This window comes from Dendroctonus ponderosae, unplaced genomic scaffold (assembly GCF_020466585.1).
Source record: "Dendroctonus ponderosae isolate FM_Combo_2020 unplaced genomic scaffold, Dpon_F_20191213v2 Dpon_F_20191213_389, whole genome shotgun sequence".
In the NCBI taxonomy this organism is placed as follows: Eukaryota; Metazoa; Arthropoda; class Insecta; order Coleoptera; family Curculionidae; genus Dendroctonus; species Dendroctonus ponderosae.
The window spans coordinates 290-19616 of NW_026018600.1; the positions used below are offsets into that span (position 1 = coordinate 290).

General features: G+C 34.9%; 5 protein-coding genes across 5 annotated transcripts; 3 read left to right on the plus strand and 2 right to left on the minus strand.

Moving 5' to 3' along the window:
* Positions 1 to 530: 530 nt before the first annotated feature.
* Positions 531 to 10340, plus strand: LOC109538043 (zinc finger protein 3 homolog; the record flags this gene model as incomplete). Its single annotated transcript, XM_048665458.1, has 4 exons — positions 531 to 827; positions 4962 to 5106; positions 5404 to 5534; positions 9038 to 10340. Coding segments are annotated over 4 exons (1876 nt in total), but the record flags the coding sequence as incomplete, so codon positions are not given.
* Positions 10341 to 11018: 678 nt separating this feature from the next.
* LOC109538053 lies at positions 11019 to 12261 on the minus strand. Its single transcript, XM_019905093.1, has 2 exons — positions 11826 to 12261; positions 11019 to 11614 (listed from the first exon to the last, which is right to left on the minus strand). The coding sequence occupies exons 1-2, from the start codon at positions 12184 to 12186 to the stop codon at positions 11070 to 11072; spliced, it is 906 nt and encodes a 301-aa protein (XP_019760652.1). The 5' UTR covers positions 12187 to 12261; the 3' UTR covers positions 11019 to 11069.
* Positions 12262 to 13684: 1423 nt separating this feature from the next.
* Positions 13685 to 16076, plus strand: LOC125504097 (F-box only protein 39-like). The gene is made up of 5 exons (XM_048665460.1): positions 13685 to 14566; positions 14621 to 14870; positions 14921 to 15173; positions 15239 to 15542; positions 15886 to 16076. Exons 1-5 carry the CDS (start codon positions 14386 to 14388, stop codon positions 16047 to 16049), a joined length of 1152 nt encoding a protein of 383 aa, XP_048521417.1. The 5' UTR covers positions 13685 to 14385; the 3' UTR covers positions 16050 to 16076.
* Positions 16077 to 16834: 758 nt separating this feature from the next.
* Positions 16835 to 17762, plus strand: LOC109538117 (dynein light chain Tctex-type protein 2B). The gene is made up of 4 exons (XM_019905206.2): positions 16835 to 17171; positions 17289 to 17422; positions 17483 to 17616; positions 17679 to 17762. The coding sequence occupies exons 1-4, from the start codon at positions 16984 to 16986 to the stop codon at positions 17724 to 17726; spliced, it is 504 nt and encodes a 167-aa protein (XP_019760765.2). The 5' UTR covers positions 16835 to 16983; the 3' UTR covers positions 17727 to 17762.
* A 330-nt stretch (positions 17763 to 18092) lies between these two features.
* Positions 18093 to 19161, minus strand: LOC125504096 (parkin coregulated gene protein homolog). The gene is made up of 5 exons (XM_048665459.1): positions 18950 to 19161; positions 18757 to 18896; positions 18532 to 18703; positions 18332 to 18481; positions 18093 to 18278 (listed from the first exon to the last, which is right to left on the minus strand). Exons 1-5 carry the CDS (start codon positions 19062 to 19064, stop codon positions 18118 to 18120), a joined length of 738 nt encoding a protein of 245 aa, XP_048521416.1. The 5' UTR covers positions 19065 to 19161; the 3' UTR covers positions 18093 to 18117.
* Positions 19162 to 19327: the final 166 nt, after the last annotated feature.

Genomic DNA, 19327 nt, shown 5'->3' on the forward strand with positions numbered 1-19327 from the left:
CGATCACAAGGTCTATTGTCGTCGAAAAGTGTTTGGAGGAATTATTTCCATCTCGCAAGTTTGTTTCCTGTCCCTGGCTTTATTTCGTTATTATTTTTTCTTAAAATTGTTTCTTGTCGCTTTTTGTGTCCACCTGTCATTTCTTTTGCTCTCGTCTCTTGCCTGAAATGGTTCAATTTGCGTTTTCTAATGTTTTCGTCTTGCATCTTTGGTATTTTAATTTTTAAAGCATTCCATGTTTTGTCATCGTCTACATTCTGTGCTGGTTGCATTGTAGTTTCTAATTCTTTCTCGATCTTAAGACGTTTATTTTCTTATCGGGCATTTAGATTTAATTATATTATAATATCTATAGTTCAATAAAGTATGTGATTCACTATGTGAATATTTTCGATGTTTTGAATGAATAAACTATTGTGAAATATAAGCTGGTGTTTTATTATTATTCAATTAGCTAAAGATGCGCTGATAAGTTCAGAATGAAGTCTTCTGAAGAATATTTTTCGCTAATTATGTAATTTGATTTTTAGATATTCAGTTGGTATGAAGGCGGACTTTTATATTCAAGTAAAGGAAGAAATTACGATTGAAGAGCAAGACTTACCTGCGCTGGTAAAAATGGAAGAGGAAGCCAGTAGTGATCGAAGAAGCAGTGAAACTACATATGAACCAGCTGTGAATGCTGCTCAAATAAATCAACACTCCTGTAATATTTGCTCGAGATGTTTTATAAATAAGTCAAATTTAAATAGTCATTTAAATGAGTGTCATGCAGAAGGTGGGCCTTTCCAATGCAATATTTGCGGTTTAATGTGTAAGCAAAAAAGGTACCTGCAGATTCATCAAAAGAAACATACGAAAAATGAACAGTACACTTGTCAGATTTGTAGTAAAACTTTGTTGTATTCTAATTTAGAGGACCATTTGAAAACGCATTCAGACACTCTCTTTTATGCATGTGATTTTTGCGATTTTAAATGCAAGCTAAAGTCTGACCTAACTGAACATCGAAATATTCATGCTAATGCAAATCAATACACGTGCAATATCTGTTACAAAACATTTCCTATAAAAGCACAATTAGATTCTCATTTGACAACTCACTCAGATAAAGGTCCTTTTAAATGTAATATTTGCAATTCGGATTTCAAAAGAAAAAGTAATTTAACTGTTCACCGAAATAATCATGCAAAAGAAAAACAGTACAGATGTAAGATTTGTAATCTAACGTTTCTACATCCACACAGTTTAAAAGAGCATTTGGATTCTCACTCAGATCAACGGAAACATCAATGCGAGTTTTGCAATTCAACATTTAAATCAAAAGGCAACTTAAACGCTCATCGAAACACACATACAAAAGAAAAACAGTACAGCTGTGAAATATGTAATAAAACGTTTTTATTTCTAAGGAATTTCAGATATCATTTGAACTCTCACTCAGATCAACGGCCATTTCAATGCAAGTTTTGCAATTCAACATTTAAAACAAAGAAGTACTTAAACATTCATCTAAACAAGCATACGAAAGAAAAAGAGTACAAGTGTGAGATATGTAATAAAATTTTCTATTTTGTGGGAAAATTGAGTAGACATTTGGTTACGCATTCGGACAAACGGCCTTTTCAATGCGATTTTTGCGACAAAACATTTAAAATTAAAGATTCATTACGGCGACATGCTCGTGCCAGGCATTTCGAACAAGCAGCCTAAAAAAAGTCGAATTTATCAAAAAAAAAATAAGAAGTGAAAATAAGCTTATATTATGTTCTCTGTTTGTGAGTCTATTTTCCGCTTTCGTACCGGTAGAGAAGACAGGGACAAAGCATTATCTGAGTCTTATTTGCGTTTTAAAGTGTTTCGATGAATTATTTCCATCTCGCCAGTTTGTTTTCTGTCCCTGGCATTATTTTCTTATTATCGTTTCTTAAAGTTCTTTCTTGCCGCTTTTTGTGTCCGCCTGTCATTTCTTTTACTCTCTTGCGAACATTAAAAGTGGCATATCTTGCCTGAAATGGTTCAATTTCCCGGCATTTTGTTGACATCCAATTTTCTTATAGTTTCTCTGCACTTTTTCCTAATTGTTTTATTCAGTTTATTTTGCATTTGCGTTTTCTCATGTCTTCTTCTCGCATCTTTGGTATTTTGGTTTTTAAAGCGTTCCGTGCTTTTTCAACGCCTACATTCTGTGCTGGTTGTACTGTCGTTTCTAATTATTTCTCGATCTTGAGACGTTTATTTTTAATTATATTAGAATTATCTATAGCAAATTACAGTATATGATTTACTGAGGAAAAGACATAAAATAGTTTTCGATATTTTTAATTGTGTTTTATTATTATTCAAGTATGTAAAGATTGAAACATTAGAACAATAAATGTTTGCTCCTTAAATAATTGTAGATTAGCTAAAGTTCAGAATGAAGTTTTAAATATTTTCTGCTAATTATGTAATTTGCTTTATAGATATTCATTTCATATGACACCGGGCTTTTATATGCCAGTAAAGGAAGAAATTACAATTGAAGAACAAGACTTATCCGTGCTGATAAAAATTGAAGACGAAGCTAGTAGTGATCCACGTAGCAGTGAAAACACATCTAAACAAGCTGCGAAGGCTGCTGAAATAAATCAACATAACTGTAATATTTGCTCGATATCCTTTATGAATGAATCAAAGTTAAATATTCATTTAAAAAAGTGCCATGCAGACCGTGGGCCTTTCCAATGCAATATTTGCGGTTTAAAGTATAAGCAAAAAAGGTTCCTACAGATTCATCAAAAGAGACACACGAAAAATGAACAGTACACTTGTCAGATTTGTGCTACAACTTTGTTAATTTCAAATTTAGATGACCATTTGAAAACGCATTCAGACACGCTTCTTTATGAATGCGATTTTTGCGATTTTAAATCTAAGCTAAAGTCTGACCTAACTGAGCATCGAAATATTCATACTAAAGGAAACCAACACATGTGCAAGATTTGCAATAAAGCATTTGGTAGAAACTCTAAATTAAATGATCATATGAAAAGTCATTCAGATAACCGCCCTTTTCAGTGCGATATATGCAATGCGTTATTCAAAAGATCAGGTGAATTATATGTTCACCGAAACAAACATACAAAAGAAAAGCAATACAGCTGTACAATTTGTAATAAAACGTATTTATATCTAAATAATTTCAACTATCATTTGAAGTCTCACTCGGATCAACGGCCATTTCAATGCGAGTTTTGCAATTCAACATTTAAGTCAAAAGACTACTTAAACATTCATCGTAACAAGCATACGAAAGAAAGAGAGTTCAAGTGTAAGATGTGTATTAAAATTTTCTATTCTGCCGATAGATTGCGTATGCATTTGGTATCGCATTCGGACAAACGGCCTTTTCAATGCCATATTTGCAACAAAACATTTAAAATGAAAAAAACTTTAAACCGACATGTTAATAGTACCAAACATTTCGTTCAGCCAATCAAAGAAGAAACAAATTGAACTATAAAAATATAGGGTGGCCATTTTCTGAATCTTTGTATGAGTAACTTTTACATTTTTAAAGATAGAGAATCCGTTAAATGGGCAAAATTGGGCAGAATTCGATTGCCTATTCATTAGCGTTTTCAAAATTTAGGTGCCCGACTTGGTTCCTGAAATATCCTGAAAAGGAAATAAATCAACACTTTTTTAATTATCACTTAATACATAAACTGTTTAGCTCAGAAAAAAAATTAAAACTGCCCTTAGTACAACTTTGGATTCAACGCAAAAATTTCTACCACAAACAATTTTAACTTTTTTTATAACTTAAACAGTTTACGAATTATATGATAATTAAAAAAGTGTTGATTTCTTGCATTTTCAGGATATTTCAGGAACCAAGTCGGATAGCCAAATTTTAAAAACAGTAATGAATAGGCAATCGAATTCTGCCCAATTTTGCCATCTAACGGATTCTTTATCTTTATAAATGTAGAAGTTACCGAAGTACAAAGATTCAGAAAATGGCCACCCTGTATAGAATTGAAAATATGGAACATCTTTAATCCGGTCAATTGAATGCACCCGGTGTGTTCGGATTACCGATTTGTCCTCATTACCGAAAAAAATCTGAAATGATATAAAAATCGTCAAATAAGAATAAGACTGATAAAGGGGTTAGTATTTCGCTATTTTTAAAACAAGTAATAAAGTAAACAAACACATGCCGATGTTACCGGCGCTCTACAAAATCCGAAAATTTGCAAATTATTTGCTTCTTCTCGCTTTGCAGAATAATTTAGACAATCTGCAAATAGACTGTGGCATTTTAGGTAGTCTATATTTGTAGTAATATTTGCAATAAAAGTTTAAAAAAGAGACGTAGATTTCGCCCACATGCTAATAACGCACATACCGTGCAACGAATCAAGCAAAATCAAATTGAGCAAAAAAATTCGAATAAATCATAAAACATTGATAAAAAGACTGTGAAAGTATCGGCGTAGTACCTATGTATGACTGTTATAATCTGCGTTACTTGTTACTAGATGATTTTAAGGAACGCAATTAGTGCTTTTACTTCCTGCATTATCTGCTATTTGCATCGCAAAAATGTTCTTTTTGTATTATTTCTAAATTATGGTATTATCAAATTTCCAAATATCATAAAATCATATGGATCAAGACCTTGGGGAAAAAGGATACCGTTTTAGTTTTTACATTTCGTTTGAATTATATTTTTTCTATTTAGTTATACATTTACAATAAATTAAAGTATGTTATTTGTAGCCGACACATATTTACTGAGGATTAAACATAAAATGGTATCAAAATTAATAAAACTTTTAAGAAATATAAGCTGGTGTTTCATTATTATTATTATGTAAATATTGAAACAGACCTGAAGAAATATTTGCCCCATCATCAAGATCAGAATTAAGTCTTCAATCGTTTCGCTGATTTTGAATTTTTATTTGTAGATATTGCGTTGGAATGCAGCCGAACTTTTATATGCAAGTAAAGGAAGAAATTAAAATTGAAGAACAGGACTTGTCCGGCCTGGTAAAAATTGAAGACGAAGCCAGTAGTGAGTCTACATATGAACAAGCTGCGAATGCTGCTCAAGTAAATCAACATTACTGTAGTATTTGCTCGATTTGTTTTATAAATAAGTCAAACTTTAACATTCATTTAAATGAGTGTCATGCAGAAGTTGGGAAAATTAAAATTGAAGAGCAGGACTTGTTTGTGCGGGTAAAAACTGAAGACGAAGCCAGTAGTAATCTGAGTAGCAGTGAAACCGCACATGAACAAGCTGCGAATGCTGCTCAAATAAATAATCAACACTCTTGTAATATTTGCTCGAGATGTTTTATAAATAAGTCAAAGTTAAATATGCATTTAAATGAGTGTCACGCGCAGGGTGGGAAAATTACAGCTGAAGAGGAAGAATTGCCGGTGCTGATAAAAACTGAAGACGAACTAACCAGTAATCTAAGTAGCACTCAAACCACAGATCCACAAGCTGCGAGGACTAAACTAAAAAAATATAAGTGCAATTTTTGTTGGGCATTTTTTGCTGATAAATCAAACTTAGATGTTCATTTGGCCAGACATTCAGAAAATCACCCTTTCGAATGCGATATTTGCGGTTTAAAATTTAAACGAATCAGGCAATTAACAATTCATCATAACACGCACACGAAAAAAAGACAATTCAACTGTGACATTTGCAATAAAACCTTTGTCTTACATTCGGAATTATTTTTTCATATGAAAACACATTCGGACCAACGCCCTTATGCATGTGATATTTGCAGTTCTAAATTTAAGAAAAGATACCAACTGGTTAAGCATCGAAATAATCATATGATTCTAACGGAATACACCTGCAGCATATGCGATAAAACGTTTGTTATTGAACGTTTCTATAAAGATCATTTGAAAACTCATTCCGAGGAAGGTCCTCTGCAATGCGATATTTGCAATATACAATTCAAACTGAAAGATACATTACTCCAACATTGTCGTGCCGTGCATTCCGAACCTGCAATTTAGAGAACATAAGAAACGACTTTATAAAATAACAAATTAACAAACAATACATAACATTAACATAATAAATTAACATCCCAAATAATAAAGGGTTTTCCAATAAGGCTGATATCCAAAAATGTAGTCCTTTTTGTTCTGAATAACACATAATTCAACCTTCTCGTCCTTCTCGGCTTGGACTACAGAAGCAGATTCGATAAATCGGCTCTATTTTCAACAATGCAGCGATTTAATTTCAACTCACCAGTGGTTCGAGGTTTGTTCTCACAGACCTGTTGCGAATTCTTTTCACACCAAAAACGACAATTTTGATTAATCGTAAAAATGTGCTTCATCAGAATACACGATTTTGTTGAAAAGCAACTTTGGATTCATTTAATTAATAAGGCGCTTTAAAGCTGAAACTGCAAACAAGCGACGCTTTTGATGGTCAAGTTTCTTCACTTGTTGAGTCCACACAATGTTGAAAGAATGTAAACTTGAGCTTTTTTAAAGAAACGCAAAGTTGTGATCTGGAGAAGTAACGGGTTATGATGATCTGAGTGAGAGTTCAAATGCTCTTTTAAATTTGATTCAATGTATCATCCCATTAGAAAATCCTTTACCTTTTATGGCACCTTAACTTTCATTAACATGAGGAAAATAGGTTTGGGTTAATTCTAAGGATCTAAGGGTTTTGGTTAAGTTAATTCTAAGGAAATACTTGTTTAAACATTTTTTAACTGTTTCGAATAACTGACACAATTATAGAAATTTGTTACTCCAAAACATCTCTGTAGCAGTTGATATATTATTAGAAAATGAAGTGTAATTTAGCAGTTATGTAATAATATAGTGAAATATAAGAAATAGAATGAAAATTAATAGTTTCAAAGCAACCTGAAGCGATTGTAATATTAGCTGATAAGAATACGGGATTATCCGTAGATCTGCACCTAAAGCTCGAAAGAGGATTTCAGCTTTTTGGTACTTCAATGAATTTTGCTGAAGAAGCAACTCAGAAAAGTATTAAATAACCGAATGCTATTCTGTAAACCAATATAAGCCTTAGTAAAAGCGTTTCAAGGTAGGTAAATGCAACCTGCTATCAGCTGACTATCTACATTTTTAGATGTCTTCTTTTTAATAGTTGCAAGACGCCCTGAAAAAAAATCGAAGAACACGGGCTGTTGCAACCGGTAAAATAAGAAAGAAAGCAAACGATGCTCAATACATTAATTGGGACAAGTTTGGAATCTTTTAAAACCCATCAAAAATTAAATTTGAAGGCAAATCCCTGTCTCTGTAAAATTTGTACTGAAACCTTTCTGACGTTAAAAGCTTTCATTGTATATACTTTCCTGACTGTGTTTCAATTCCAAATCAAAATTAATTCCTGGGTTTCAGTCTTTATTTATCAATTAAAATACGTTTCGGTGTATTTTTCCACCATCATCAGTTTTTTTGTGTAGCGTTGTTGCTGCTTTAAGCCTTGCATACATTTTCTGTAAATATGTAATTCTAAAAATGTATGCCAAGGCTTAAAGCAGCAACAACGCTACAGGAAAAAACTGATGATGGTGGAAAAATACACCGAAACGTATTTTAATTGATAAATAAAGACTGAAACCCAGGAATTAATTTTGATTTTGAGTTAAAAGCTTTAAAATCGCATTTGATCACACATTCGGACAACCGGTCTTTTAAGCAAGCATTGGAAAAAGCTATTCCAATGCCAAATTTCCCGGAAAGAGATTTCGTCCTCAAGCGCTTGAGCCATCATATTAAAACGACTCGTTCAGAGAAACGCTCTTTCGAATGCGATTTTTGCAATTTTTGCAATTTAAACTAAAACATCAGTTAACTGATTATCTTAACAAGAATACAAGGGCAAAGCAGTACGATTGTGATATTTGCCTTAAACGTTTTTTGTTATCTTTAAGCAACCTGAAATATATTAGGGTTAGTCACTCAAGCAAGCGCCCGTTCGAAGGCGAATTTGCCCGGGAAAGCTCAAAAAGAAATCTTACTTAATTAGTCATCAGAATAAGCATACGAAGCAAAAGCAGCATGAATGCAAGACATGTCATCAAAGCTTTTTATCCTCAGCCGAATTACGTACACATTCATTCATTCATTCGGATCTCTTTCCTTTTCACTGTGATATTTGCAATTTAAAATTCCAAGATAACCAAAGAAAAATTGTACAGGGTGTCTAAATAGTCATGTTTTCTCGGTCAAAGTTTCAAACTTTCTACGACCAATATCGGGTAGATCAGTCACAAGAGCGCATCCAGAAGGAGGGTTATGGGGGTCATAGAAACCCTTTTCTATGGGCCCGATTCGGGTCATTGAAAATTCGTTCGCAAAACTGCAATCGGTTGAAAATCTTGAAAGAGTTTGAATGCCCAAAAGACGATTTTTCAAGACAAATGATCAGTGTTTTATTTGTGCAATTAAGGTCGCAATTTTGTTCAGAAAACTTGCTTGAAAACGCTTATTGTCAGTATAAATGTTCTGCAGAACTCTGTTTATATCGTTTTGGAAATTTGTTAAAAAACGCACTATTTTCGATAAAAGCTGCATCTCGGAAAATGCAAACGGTTGAAAATCTTAAAAGCTATGATGATTGTTTGCAAAGTGTTTTCTCAACACATTCACTGTATATATACATATAAAAAAATTTGTAACAGATAGCATATAGCTAGCGCATATATTTGACACAAACAATTTATATGGAATCTACAATTATACAAATGTATAACGTAAATAATTTTCTGTATGTGAACCACCAACCAATTAGAAGCTTAAGAAGCATTGACCTGAGTCTTTCTAAAGTGTTGAGAAACCTGTACCGAAAATTCATAACTTATATTGGTCCAAAACTGTTTAATGCCCTACGAACAAATATAAAATTCAAAATATACTACCTATATTACATAACAAATGTTTTAGCAAACTTAAAAATCTTTAATCAAGCTATCAAAGTCCACTTTGGCTCTAACACGAATAATTTTTTTAGGTTACGAATAAAGAGCCGCTATAGAAAATCCCGAAACGCTGCAGAACTCAAGAGCCAAAAAGTATCGAATCAAGCAAAACCAGCGCGATATTCATGTTCCACTTGCGACAAAAACTATTCATCCAGGACATTCTTGGCGAAACATCGACAGCAATGCGGCATGAAAAATTTTGAAGCCCCCAAACGAAGGCCATATCGAGTGCCACGCGAATGCAGTAAATGCTCTAAAACATTCTTAACAGTAAAGGAGCTGAAGATGCATCAAAAGCAGCATGGTTCTCTAGAGCCTGACGAAGAGCACACGTACCAACATGACGAGGAATCGGATTTGTATATTTGCCAAACGTGTTCAGCCGAGTTTCAGTTCAGTTCTGAAGCGGAAAAGCACATAACGGTTCACAAACAGCAGAATTTCGCTTGCTTAAGATGTACGGGAAAATTCAAGTCGCTTCGAGCACTGTTTTGTCATATGGAAAATCACCCGGAAGCGAATAAAATCCCCTGTCCAATGTGTTCTTTTAAAGCCGATACGACCAAGAAGCTGTTGAGCCATTTAACATCCAGCCACATGGACACAAATGTATGCCAGAAATGCGAAAAAACATTCAACAATCGAGCGAATTTTCGCAAGCACATGCTCCGACACGACGAAACCAAGAAAACCACCTGCATAGTATGCAAAAATATGTATTTCGGGGCAAAGGCACTGCTGCGGCACCAGATTTGCATGCACAAAGCCGATATTTTGAATGATCCATCTCTTCTCTGGTGCAACACATGCAGAATGGAATTTAAGACTTTAAACCTGCTAAAATATCACATAGATAAGGCTCATATTAAGAAGCAAACGAAAACGGTGGAGAAGAAATGCCTGTGCGATATATGCGGACAGGGATTTAAGGACAGTGATAACTTAAAAAAGCACAAAATCTCCCATACAGAACATAGACCGTTTGAGTGCAAGGAATGTGGAAAAGCCTTTAAGCACAAGTACGTTCTCACCTATCATGAGCGAATTCATACAGGCGAACGTCCATACACTTGCGGATATTGTGCGAAGAACTTCAGACAATGGACACCGTACAAGGTCCATTTGAGGGGACACACCGGCGAAAAACCTTATGTGTGTAAATTATGCAGCAAAGGTTTCACCACGAATCAAGGTCTGAAGCTTCATATCAAGAGCTGTTTTAATACAAGTGATAATGAGGCGCCAGTTTTCCATTCCAATATTTCCAATGGGCTCTTGAAGGCAGAAGACTTGTGTGAAGGAAGGCACAAAAATACATCCTCAATTCAGTAATTCTGAAAATGCAAATGGTGTCTTAGAACAAAATAAAGCGTCTTTTAAGTAAAGGGTTTTTTTTAATTAGAAACAAGAATTAAACCGTTATTTATGTGGTGAGAGGCTTTCGAACCAGAGCCACTCACATTTCAGGATTGTCCATATAACTCCAGTGTTTCTCGCTAATGTGTATGTATTGGCAACAAAATTTTCATGGTTTTTTCGTTTCCATACTTGTTGGAATGCAAAAGAATTAATATTAATTTTTTAATTTAAATAAAGTCCAGCATGAGTGATGATATGACGAGGGAAATTGGCTCAAGTCTGCTGATTTTTCTAAAATCCCACATTTTATTTGGTTTCCTTTGTAACATTTTAGTAAATGCTTAAATATTTAAGCAAAATAAGTCATACATAAAAATATGTATAGGTTTAAACTGTGTTTTTTTGTCTCCTGAAGCATTTCCCTTTCTGGCCTTTTCATATGACGGTGACCATATGTTGAACTTTCGCTTTTTACGTGGAAACTGCCAAGATTTTCCCCACTATGTTTCCACGATGAATTTAATTCTCTATCCAGTGGCGTAAAATTGGCGCCAGCTCAATTTGTCCAAGAGCGGCCCAAAAAGATATTTTCAAATTTCAAACGATGGCGTAATCTTGCACATAAATGCATACCGGACAATAACAACGAAAGCATTTTCAATATGTTTATTTCAATTGAAAAGCCTGCAAATCATGCAACATCTACCATAATAGTTCGAAGTTCGAACCCATCAGTCCCGACTTCGCTGCCAAAATTACATTAATTTTATCTCTTAGAGTTTCCACGGTAAAACTGATGCCATCTCCAGGGATGGTTTTCGCTGTCACCACTCGCACATTGTAAAGTTGCAGCTTTTCTCTGAGCAGATTCTGAGCAAAGTCTTTTGGAGTCGGATAATAGGTTTCCGGGTAATTCCCAAACAGTCTCAGATTTTTGGCAGAATACTCATCTCGTTCAACCAGCTCGGTTAAAATCCGGTTCTCTTCCATGAGTTTCTGATTCTCAATACCCACACCCACCAGACGATGGGACAGGTTTAAAAATAGGTCACAACATACAGAGATTTCAACGTCTCGTTTTTCGGATTTTTTCAAACCCACAGAGCCAGTAAGTCCTTCAAGTGACCGAACATCGAATAAAGGATTGTGCTCCAAATTGTTCAAGTAAGTGTCGTTGAAAATCCAAGAGTCTTTAGGTGGCTCGGTAGCTGTAGATTGGCAAGACAAGGGACTGTAACTAGTTATGTCTGAAAAATAATTGAAGTTCGATTTATAATCTTAAAATTGCATGAAATAACAAGTAGATGAAGTAGTAAGTTTAATTAACCAAATGCTTCTGATATAATTGGAAACTTTTAATACCAGAGCGTAAAATCCGCAATTCAATTTCCCATGCAACAATATGCAAACTGCAGAAGAAAACTCCGCACCACACGCTTAAGTAAACTGTGCACTTACCTCGAACAACAAATTTCCCATTATCATACCGATGCCCCAACCTGTTCCTGATAACGAACAACCAATAGTAAAGTGTATTTCCAACCACCAATTTTTCGGTGTTATCTTCAAAAACCCACAAATCGCCACATTTCATCAGGATGTCCTTCGAAAACTGTCCAGCCTCCAGTCCATTCATGGGTTCGTTAATTTTCCCATGGAAAGCGAACAGTTCCAGTCCGAATCCATCCGGAATGGATACTCTAAAGCCTTTAGTATCGAAAATGTCGATTTTTGGCTCCGGTACTGCGTATCCAATTTCACTGGCCACATTGTTAATGAACGTAATTGCTAAAATCACAGATAAAATTTTTACTAGCATTATTGCCAATGTGCTTGTTCTTAAGTCGGGGTTCAATTGTTAAAGTGATTGAGGTCAGAAGCGTTGTTTATAGTTATCGCTCGAGTTGACTGTTTATTACCGAGGCTGGTCAGTTAGGTGCTGGAGTAATGAATTCAATGTTTTTTGAAGAATCAAGAGAAGATGTGCAGTGCATAGTCTAGTTACATTCCATAATAAAGCCCATGTTTGTTGCAAAATTGGCAAATTTATAAGGAGACAATTTATTGCGTATTTAAAACTGCCAGGCATGGATTGTCGTTACCCCGGTATTGAGCTAAAAATCCCCGATTGGATGAAAACGTCTGCAAGTTGATTACATCTCTTCCTTTTCAGAAACTGGTTTTTCCATAATGACTAGCAAAATACTGTTCAATGAACACGTAGGCGATGCAATTAATTCCCCATAATAAGACGAAGTTTGGAAATTATTATCCGAAATATTGGGCAAATAATCGTAAACATGCGAGAAGTTATCTTCTTGTAATAGACAAACCAAGCTAAATAAATAGTCATCAGTCATATATTTACATGAAAGTATTGAAAGTTTCCAGGGTATCGATCATAAGAACTTTTGCAAATGTACATATGTGACTCAAAATTTATTTAAAAACGTTTTTTTTAATATATATGAAAATAAATATGTTCGAACAACCCACAAAGATCCCAGAGGAAGAGTTAATCAAGGTTTTAAAATAATGGATAAATTTCTAATGGTACTCTCAATTTGACGGAAAAGAGTTACTAAATAAAAGCAACAAAAAAAAGCCAAGAGGGCAAACCTGTTGATGTATAGTTCCGAATATAGCAGAATTACTAACCTTTTTTCAACCTTATGAGAAGATCTGCTGTGGAATTGACAGTGGACAGTTGCTATAATTTTATTATTTTTATTGTTTCTAAACTGCTTCTAATAATTAGTGGCCGCCACATAAAATTTTATCCAAATATCGAGAATTTAAGCTTTAGAAAACGATCCATATTTTTACAAAACACCAAATATTTTATGTGTATCGGACTATGAAGGCTTTCACGAACGGTCAAATCACATATAGAAATGTTTTTCGTGCTTCCCATGGACCACGGCTTCAAAGCCCGAAAAACACTTTCACGTGAACATGTGATTTTGTGTTTAGTTTGCTTTCTTATTGTTTAATCATAGCAAAATTTTCAAGCTGGACCAAAACAGTGAATTTGTGCCATTAAAAAAAATATTTTTTTCAGCGGAAAATGTGCATTCAAGGAAGTCAAAGTTTAGATACTTATTACGGATAAGCTGCTGATCGAAGAGGAACGAAATTCCAAAGAGACGGTGTTCTACAGGGTGTCCCGTAAGCACATGATCAAAAGTATACTGCGATATTCTTTGGGTCAAAAGAAGACGATCTGACCTTACTTTTATTAGCAAAAAATGTCTGGGTCCTGTGCTATTGATGGTCAAAGTTCTTCAAAAAATTCATCTTTTTTGAAATATCGAGAGAATGATACACACCAATAAACAGATAAATTCACAGAAGAAAACACCAATAAATGCAACAAATTACGTTCCAAGGCAATAGAAGGTGTAATTCACACAAGAACGACACTTGTTTTACATGTTTGCTGTTACGTTCGTATTAAAACAAGAAACTGAAATAACGCAATACAGAATCAAGATATTTTCGCGTCGTTGATCATTGCATAAATATTACATGCACTGATATATATAATAAAATACATGTCAACAATCCTATCTTCCAGGGAAAATTTAAAGCCCAACTTATCGAAAGCTGCATTGTGTCACCTGGAAACAAAAAAAGGTGTTCATGATACAGAGAATAATTCCAAACTCCATTGAAATTGGAATGTAAAACAGCTGTGAAATATCTGTTCGCTCTCAAAAAACCTCATCCAGTTCAAGCTAAGTGTTTCGAAAAAATCCTACAGCTATGCGGAACATTTCAATAACCCTGTATGATGCTGACAAAAACTACTAGCTGGCGCTGGATGAATCAGATTGATGAACAATGAAAAAACCAGCTGATTATTATGCCAAATCCGTCATTTATTCGATGCACAAAAAAATTTAAAGTACAATCATTGAAAAAGCGCAATTAACGCCCGGCATTGAGCAAAAGGGACTCCACGTTAAACCAACAAACCGGAGAATGAGCAAAATCCTTCAGAAGTGGTGTGTCCACAATGGCACAACAGTATCCCGATTGGACAACCCTGCCAAACGAAATTCTGGGGAATATTTTTAAACTCCTCCCCTCTCGTGATAAGATGAGTTTCTCCTCAACATGCAGACGATGGAGAGATGCGGTAGAAACACCCTCGCTTTGGAAAAAACTTAATGTTAAGGTGGATGAGGATTTCAATGGTTTGGTTTGTTTAGAAGTTTTGAAAACCGAGAATCAATATCTTCAATTTCCAGAGCCAAGTGTAATATTTCTCACTCAAAACTATCATCACTACATCGAAGAGCTGGAAATAGGATGGAGCGTTCCGTATGTCCTGAGTGAAAAAGTGTTTTGCTTGCGACACAAGGAAACCGTGAAGAGAGTTGGAAGATTTCTGATTCTGCTATTTGAGCGCTTTGTTCAAGTCAAACATCTGGTGATCCACGAGTGGTACGATATTTACCAACTTAAAAAGCTCTGCTATCTGCTAATGCGGTTCCTTAAGTAAGTACACGGTAAATTTCAAACTTTTTGCTTAATCAGCTACGTTTCAGACAGCAAAATCGATTGGAAAGCCTCACTTTAATAAACGCCAACATGAACGAAATGAACTTCAGCAATCTCTTGATGGCTTGCCTAAGATCCAAATCAACCATCAAACACATCGCTCTTCACTACTCCACCTACAACTCGCGCAAATACTTTGATAGCTGGAATTTCGCAAACTCCGTGGAAATGTTCTACAACTTGGAGACTCTCACTATTGACTGCTGGATATTTCTACTATTTTTCAACAAGGTTTGCATAGTAAGTTTTGCTTGAAATCAGTTTGGCTGAAAATTAATTATTTCTTATGCCAATTTGACTTGCAGCTGCAAGTGAGGATTTGCAAGCTCAAAACGTTGAATTTATATATGGATGATACAATCCGGAAACTCGATACGATATCCATAGTGCGGGAAAGCCAGTGGGAAATGTTTTTCGTTTACCTCCCAAGAGCCACCGTGAATCTAAATGTGGACAAACCAATGCGGGATGAGCAGTTTAAGAAAATCATTCAAAAGCATTATCCTTTGATAACATTTACCTGGAACTACCCGAATTATAAGGAATCTTGTTACGTCGATTGTTGCCAATGTTTGGAAAGACTTGCAAACTTGCAATTCAAAACTCTGGGTAAGTTTTCAACTGGATTTGTATTTTGGATGGTGAACATTAATCTCAAACCTGCCTTATAAGAAAGCTGTGAAATTTCTTGCTGGTCAGAGACTCCCAAAGGCCGAACGGCAATTCCATGGACGATTCCAGAAATTTTTTGTTTTTGTTAACTTTTGGAAAACCTCTTGAATTTGAGAAGCAAAGCTTCTTCCGCAAGAACTGTTTAAAATGACTATCTTCAGCTATGTTGAAAGTGTGAAAAATCCCAGCTTCTTCATTGACACAATAGAGCTTTAAAAAAATATATCTAAATGCATTTTAGCATCGATACGCCGTATATCTTGAATAAATTTTGTTTCAGAGAATATACGATTAACATTGCCACTTAGCGAGGAACAACTAAAAGACAAAATTGGCTACATCCAAAAAAAATGCCGCAAAGTCAAGTCCTTCGTGTTTAATAATGTAGAACTTATCAAGAAATTCACCCACTTTGAGTCCCCTGTTCAGAACGGTGTAACTTAGATTAAATAAATAAATTTAAAAAAGTCACCAATCAGTTTTATTTCGTTTTGCAGGCAAGATTAGGATGGGTTTCTGGCACAAGCAATGCTCATTTCCTTATATAATGTATATGTTAAATTATGATTAAGAGTATAATTGTGGAAGAACATAACATATACAGGGTGGAACACGGTTGTTGGCACGTTAAAGTTTAACGATCAAACGTATATGGAAACGGCGACTTTAAATTGTTTAATTTTTTTAAACTTGCTACTTCTACAATCACTCGTGATCTAACGAATTAAAATATTTTAGAAGCAAGGAACTTACTCGAAATAATCATCTAGCTAGCTGCCAATGTCTATTTTTATCAGTTAAGGCTGACTTGAGGAGAATCTCAAAAGTTCAGCAGCAAAAGTAAAGTGCAAAATAAAAATGATCATCATAGATGAGGGTAAAATTTGACTAAATACATATACTTATTATTTGTTTTAAATATTCGTTGCCCCAAAATATGTTAAATCTTTGTTCATTTTTGCTTTCCATCAACACATTTGGGGAAGTGTTGCTGCAGACAAATGGGAACGGACTTTAAAAACTCTCTTTCCAATACCATTTAGGAAACTTAATGCAATTTGTTTTACAAAAATAATGCAAGGCCCTAAATGTAAATTTTCAAACTGCGCGCCAGTGACCGGAGCCAGAGCTGTCAAGATCCTTGCATATGAAAGTATATATCTAGACTACCACACATACAACTAACTATCGCTTATCCACAGAATATCCGGATATTCTGTGCGCGTATCTATGACAACGAATCTTCTGCAGTGCCAACAAATACACATAACCACACTTCGCTCAATACTTTTTGTTTACACATTGTTTATATAGCTCATACTCAGAAGTGAAAAAAATAACGTAAATTACTGAATATAAGTTATATCTTACTTGAATTATGGCTGAAGATAGGGAAGACGACGTGGAGCCAGAAGATGCGATTTCTCAGGCAACAATACGGGGACCATCATCGCAAGCAAATGGATCGATATACTCAAGCTACGCTGTAGAAGAAATGAAGCAACTCAGTCATGAATCAGTTACGCCTCAGAACTCGTATCAGATCAAGCCAAGCTTTCAAGACATGTGAGTATCTGCTCAAACACTACACAATTCACATAGTTGCTACTGAAAGCAATAATAGTAAATAAATAAAGCCAAATTATTTACATCGTTGTTAAATTCCCCTTGTTTTCCACCTAGCTTTAAAGAAGTGCCAGTAAAAACCATAATCCGAAACGTCCAGTTCAATACTCTAGAAGGCAAATCATATGATGCAGATATTGCAAAGAAATGGACCATACAAATGGCAAATGAAATAAATGAAAAAGTTAAAGGTAAATAAAGCAGCCTAGTTTTCAATTTTGTAGCTAAAATCCGAAGTTTACTTCTGTTAGATATAGAAATGAAAAGATATAGACACATAGTGCAAGTGGTGATTGGGGAACGGAAGGGCCAAGGAGTGAAATCAGGCGTGAGGTGCATTTGGGACTCAGAAATCGATACGTGTTGCAGTGAGATTTTCATGAACGTGAGTAAATAGTCAACCAAAGATTTCCTGAATAGCCTAAAATACCGATGTTTTTTTTCCAGGATACAATATTTTGCGTCGTTACAGTGTTCGCGGTATTTCTTTATTAGCAAAATAAATATATATATATATATGTAGAATCAGTTGACGAGGTTTTTACTCCTTTTTTGTTTCTGCAGAAAGGAATAAAAGGACACATTTTTCTGGGCATAAGTAAAAGTAGTGTTTTTTCCAATTTATAACCGATAATTGGCCAAACCCAACACTCATGGAACATCTTATGTCAAAAAGTAAACAGTGCGAAATTCCGGATTACAATATTTATCCAAAAAGTGTAGGTTCTGGACATACATTTTTTTTAACTAATAACCTGCGAAGTGCTCGGTATATAATGGCCTACTTCTCGACCTAGGTATATAATATACTATTGTCTTTCTATAAATTATTTACTCATTGACTTCAATTTAATGCCACTATAATCAGTAATAATCTATTTTCTTTTTAGTTCAGCATACATGATTCATAGGTAGGGATTAGGTATTTGATGTTGATAAAAGCGTCTTCTCCTCCATATCGCTCCAATATTTCTAAGGTATCGTTTATGATGTCTGCTAAATTATCCCCTCTCATCTGGCTGTAATCTATTTCGTCACCGCAATTAACTGAAAAAGTACTGTAAGTTTCGCGACTGGATTTTCTCCAAAAAACTACTTGCCGTTTTTTTCTTTAAACAAATTCAATGTGGGTAAAATTTGTCGGTAATATGGAACAAGAGCCTCGCCAATCATGTCTCCGGCTCTCACTAAATGCTGAAGCACCTTGAGGGTGGAGCACATGACTTCTTTGTTTTTCGTTTTGAGAGCGTCTATTAAAAAGTGCGGTGATTAAAAAAAATAATTGTTAGCCCAAACTTACCTTTTATGGGGATAATCAACTGAGGAATGCAAGGGAAAATCTTCTGCCCTCCGTGAGTAAGCATATCATGAATTCCCTGTTGTGCAAATAATTTGTATGGATTTTCAGTTTCGCAAAGTCCTTCGAAAAACATCGGCAAGTAGTAGTGGAAGTCTAATTTATTAACATCTGCCTAGAATGCAGCAAACGCTTTTCGACTAAATTTTGCAATCTCAAGTGAATCACCTTCCATGAAACTTTCCCCCCTTTTGCTTCTAGAGCAATCGGTAAGTTTCCTCTCTTGTAGTTCATTCGGAACTTCTTGCCCCCCTTGGGTTCAACTTCTTTAAAAGCGTTGCATTTCGGAGGAGGATTTACACAAGTCCCTAATTAATCAATTTCCTTGTCTTCCCTCAATACAAATAGATTCAAGACTTACCTTTTTGGAACGCTTGAATTGTAAACGCTGGAACTACCCTACAAGATTTATCAGTTTCCTTAGCATTTGGCAGAGGTTTTTTTAAAGTGTTGCGAAACTCTTTACCGCTCACCATTTGAAGTTATTTACGTGCAAAGCGTTTCATGACAACAAGTGAAATTGATGATAGATGAATTTTCCGGAAGTTTTATTACTGGTTTCCCGTGGCAACTTCTGTTTGATCAACACGAGCTTGTTTGTGGATAACTAAATTTCAAAAGGTGAAAATGGGGTAAAAGTGGTTTAGAGGGTTATTTTTAACAGCATTGTTGGGATGGTTAACGATTTGGTTTTACTGAGTAATTAGTTGTTTATAAGTTAAAAACGCAACAAGATAAA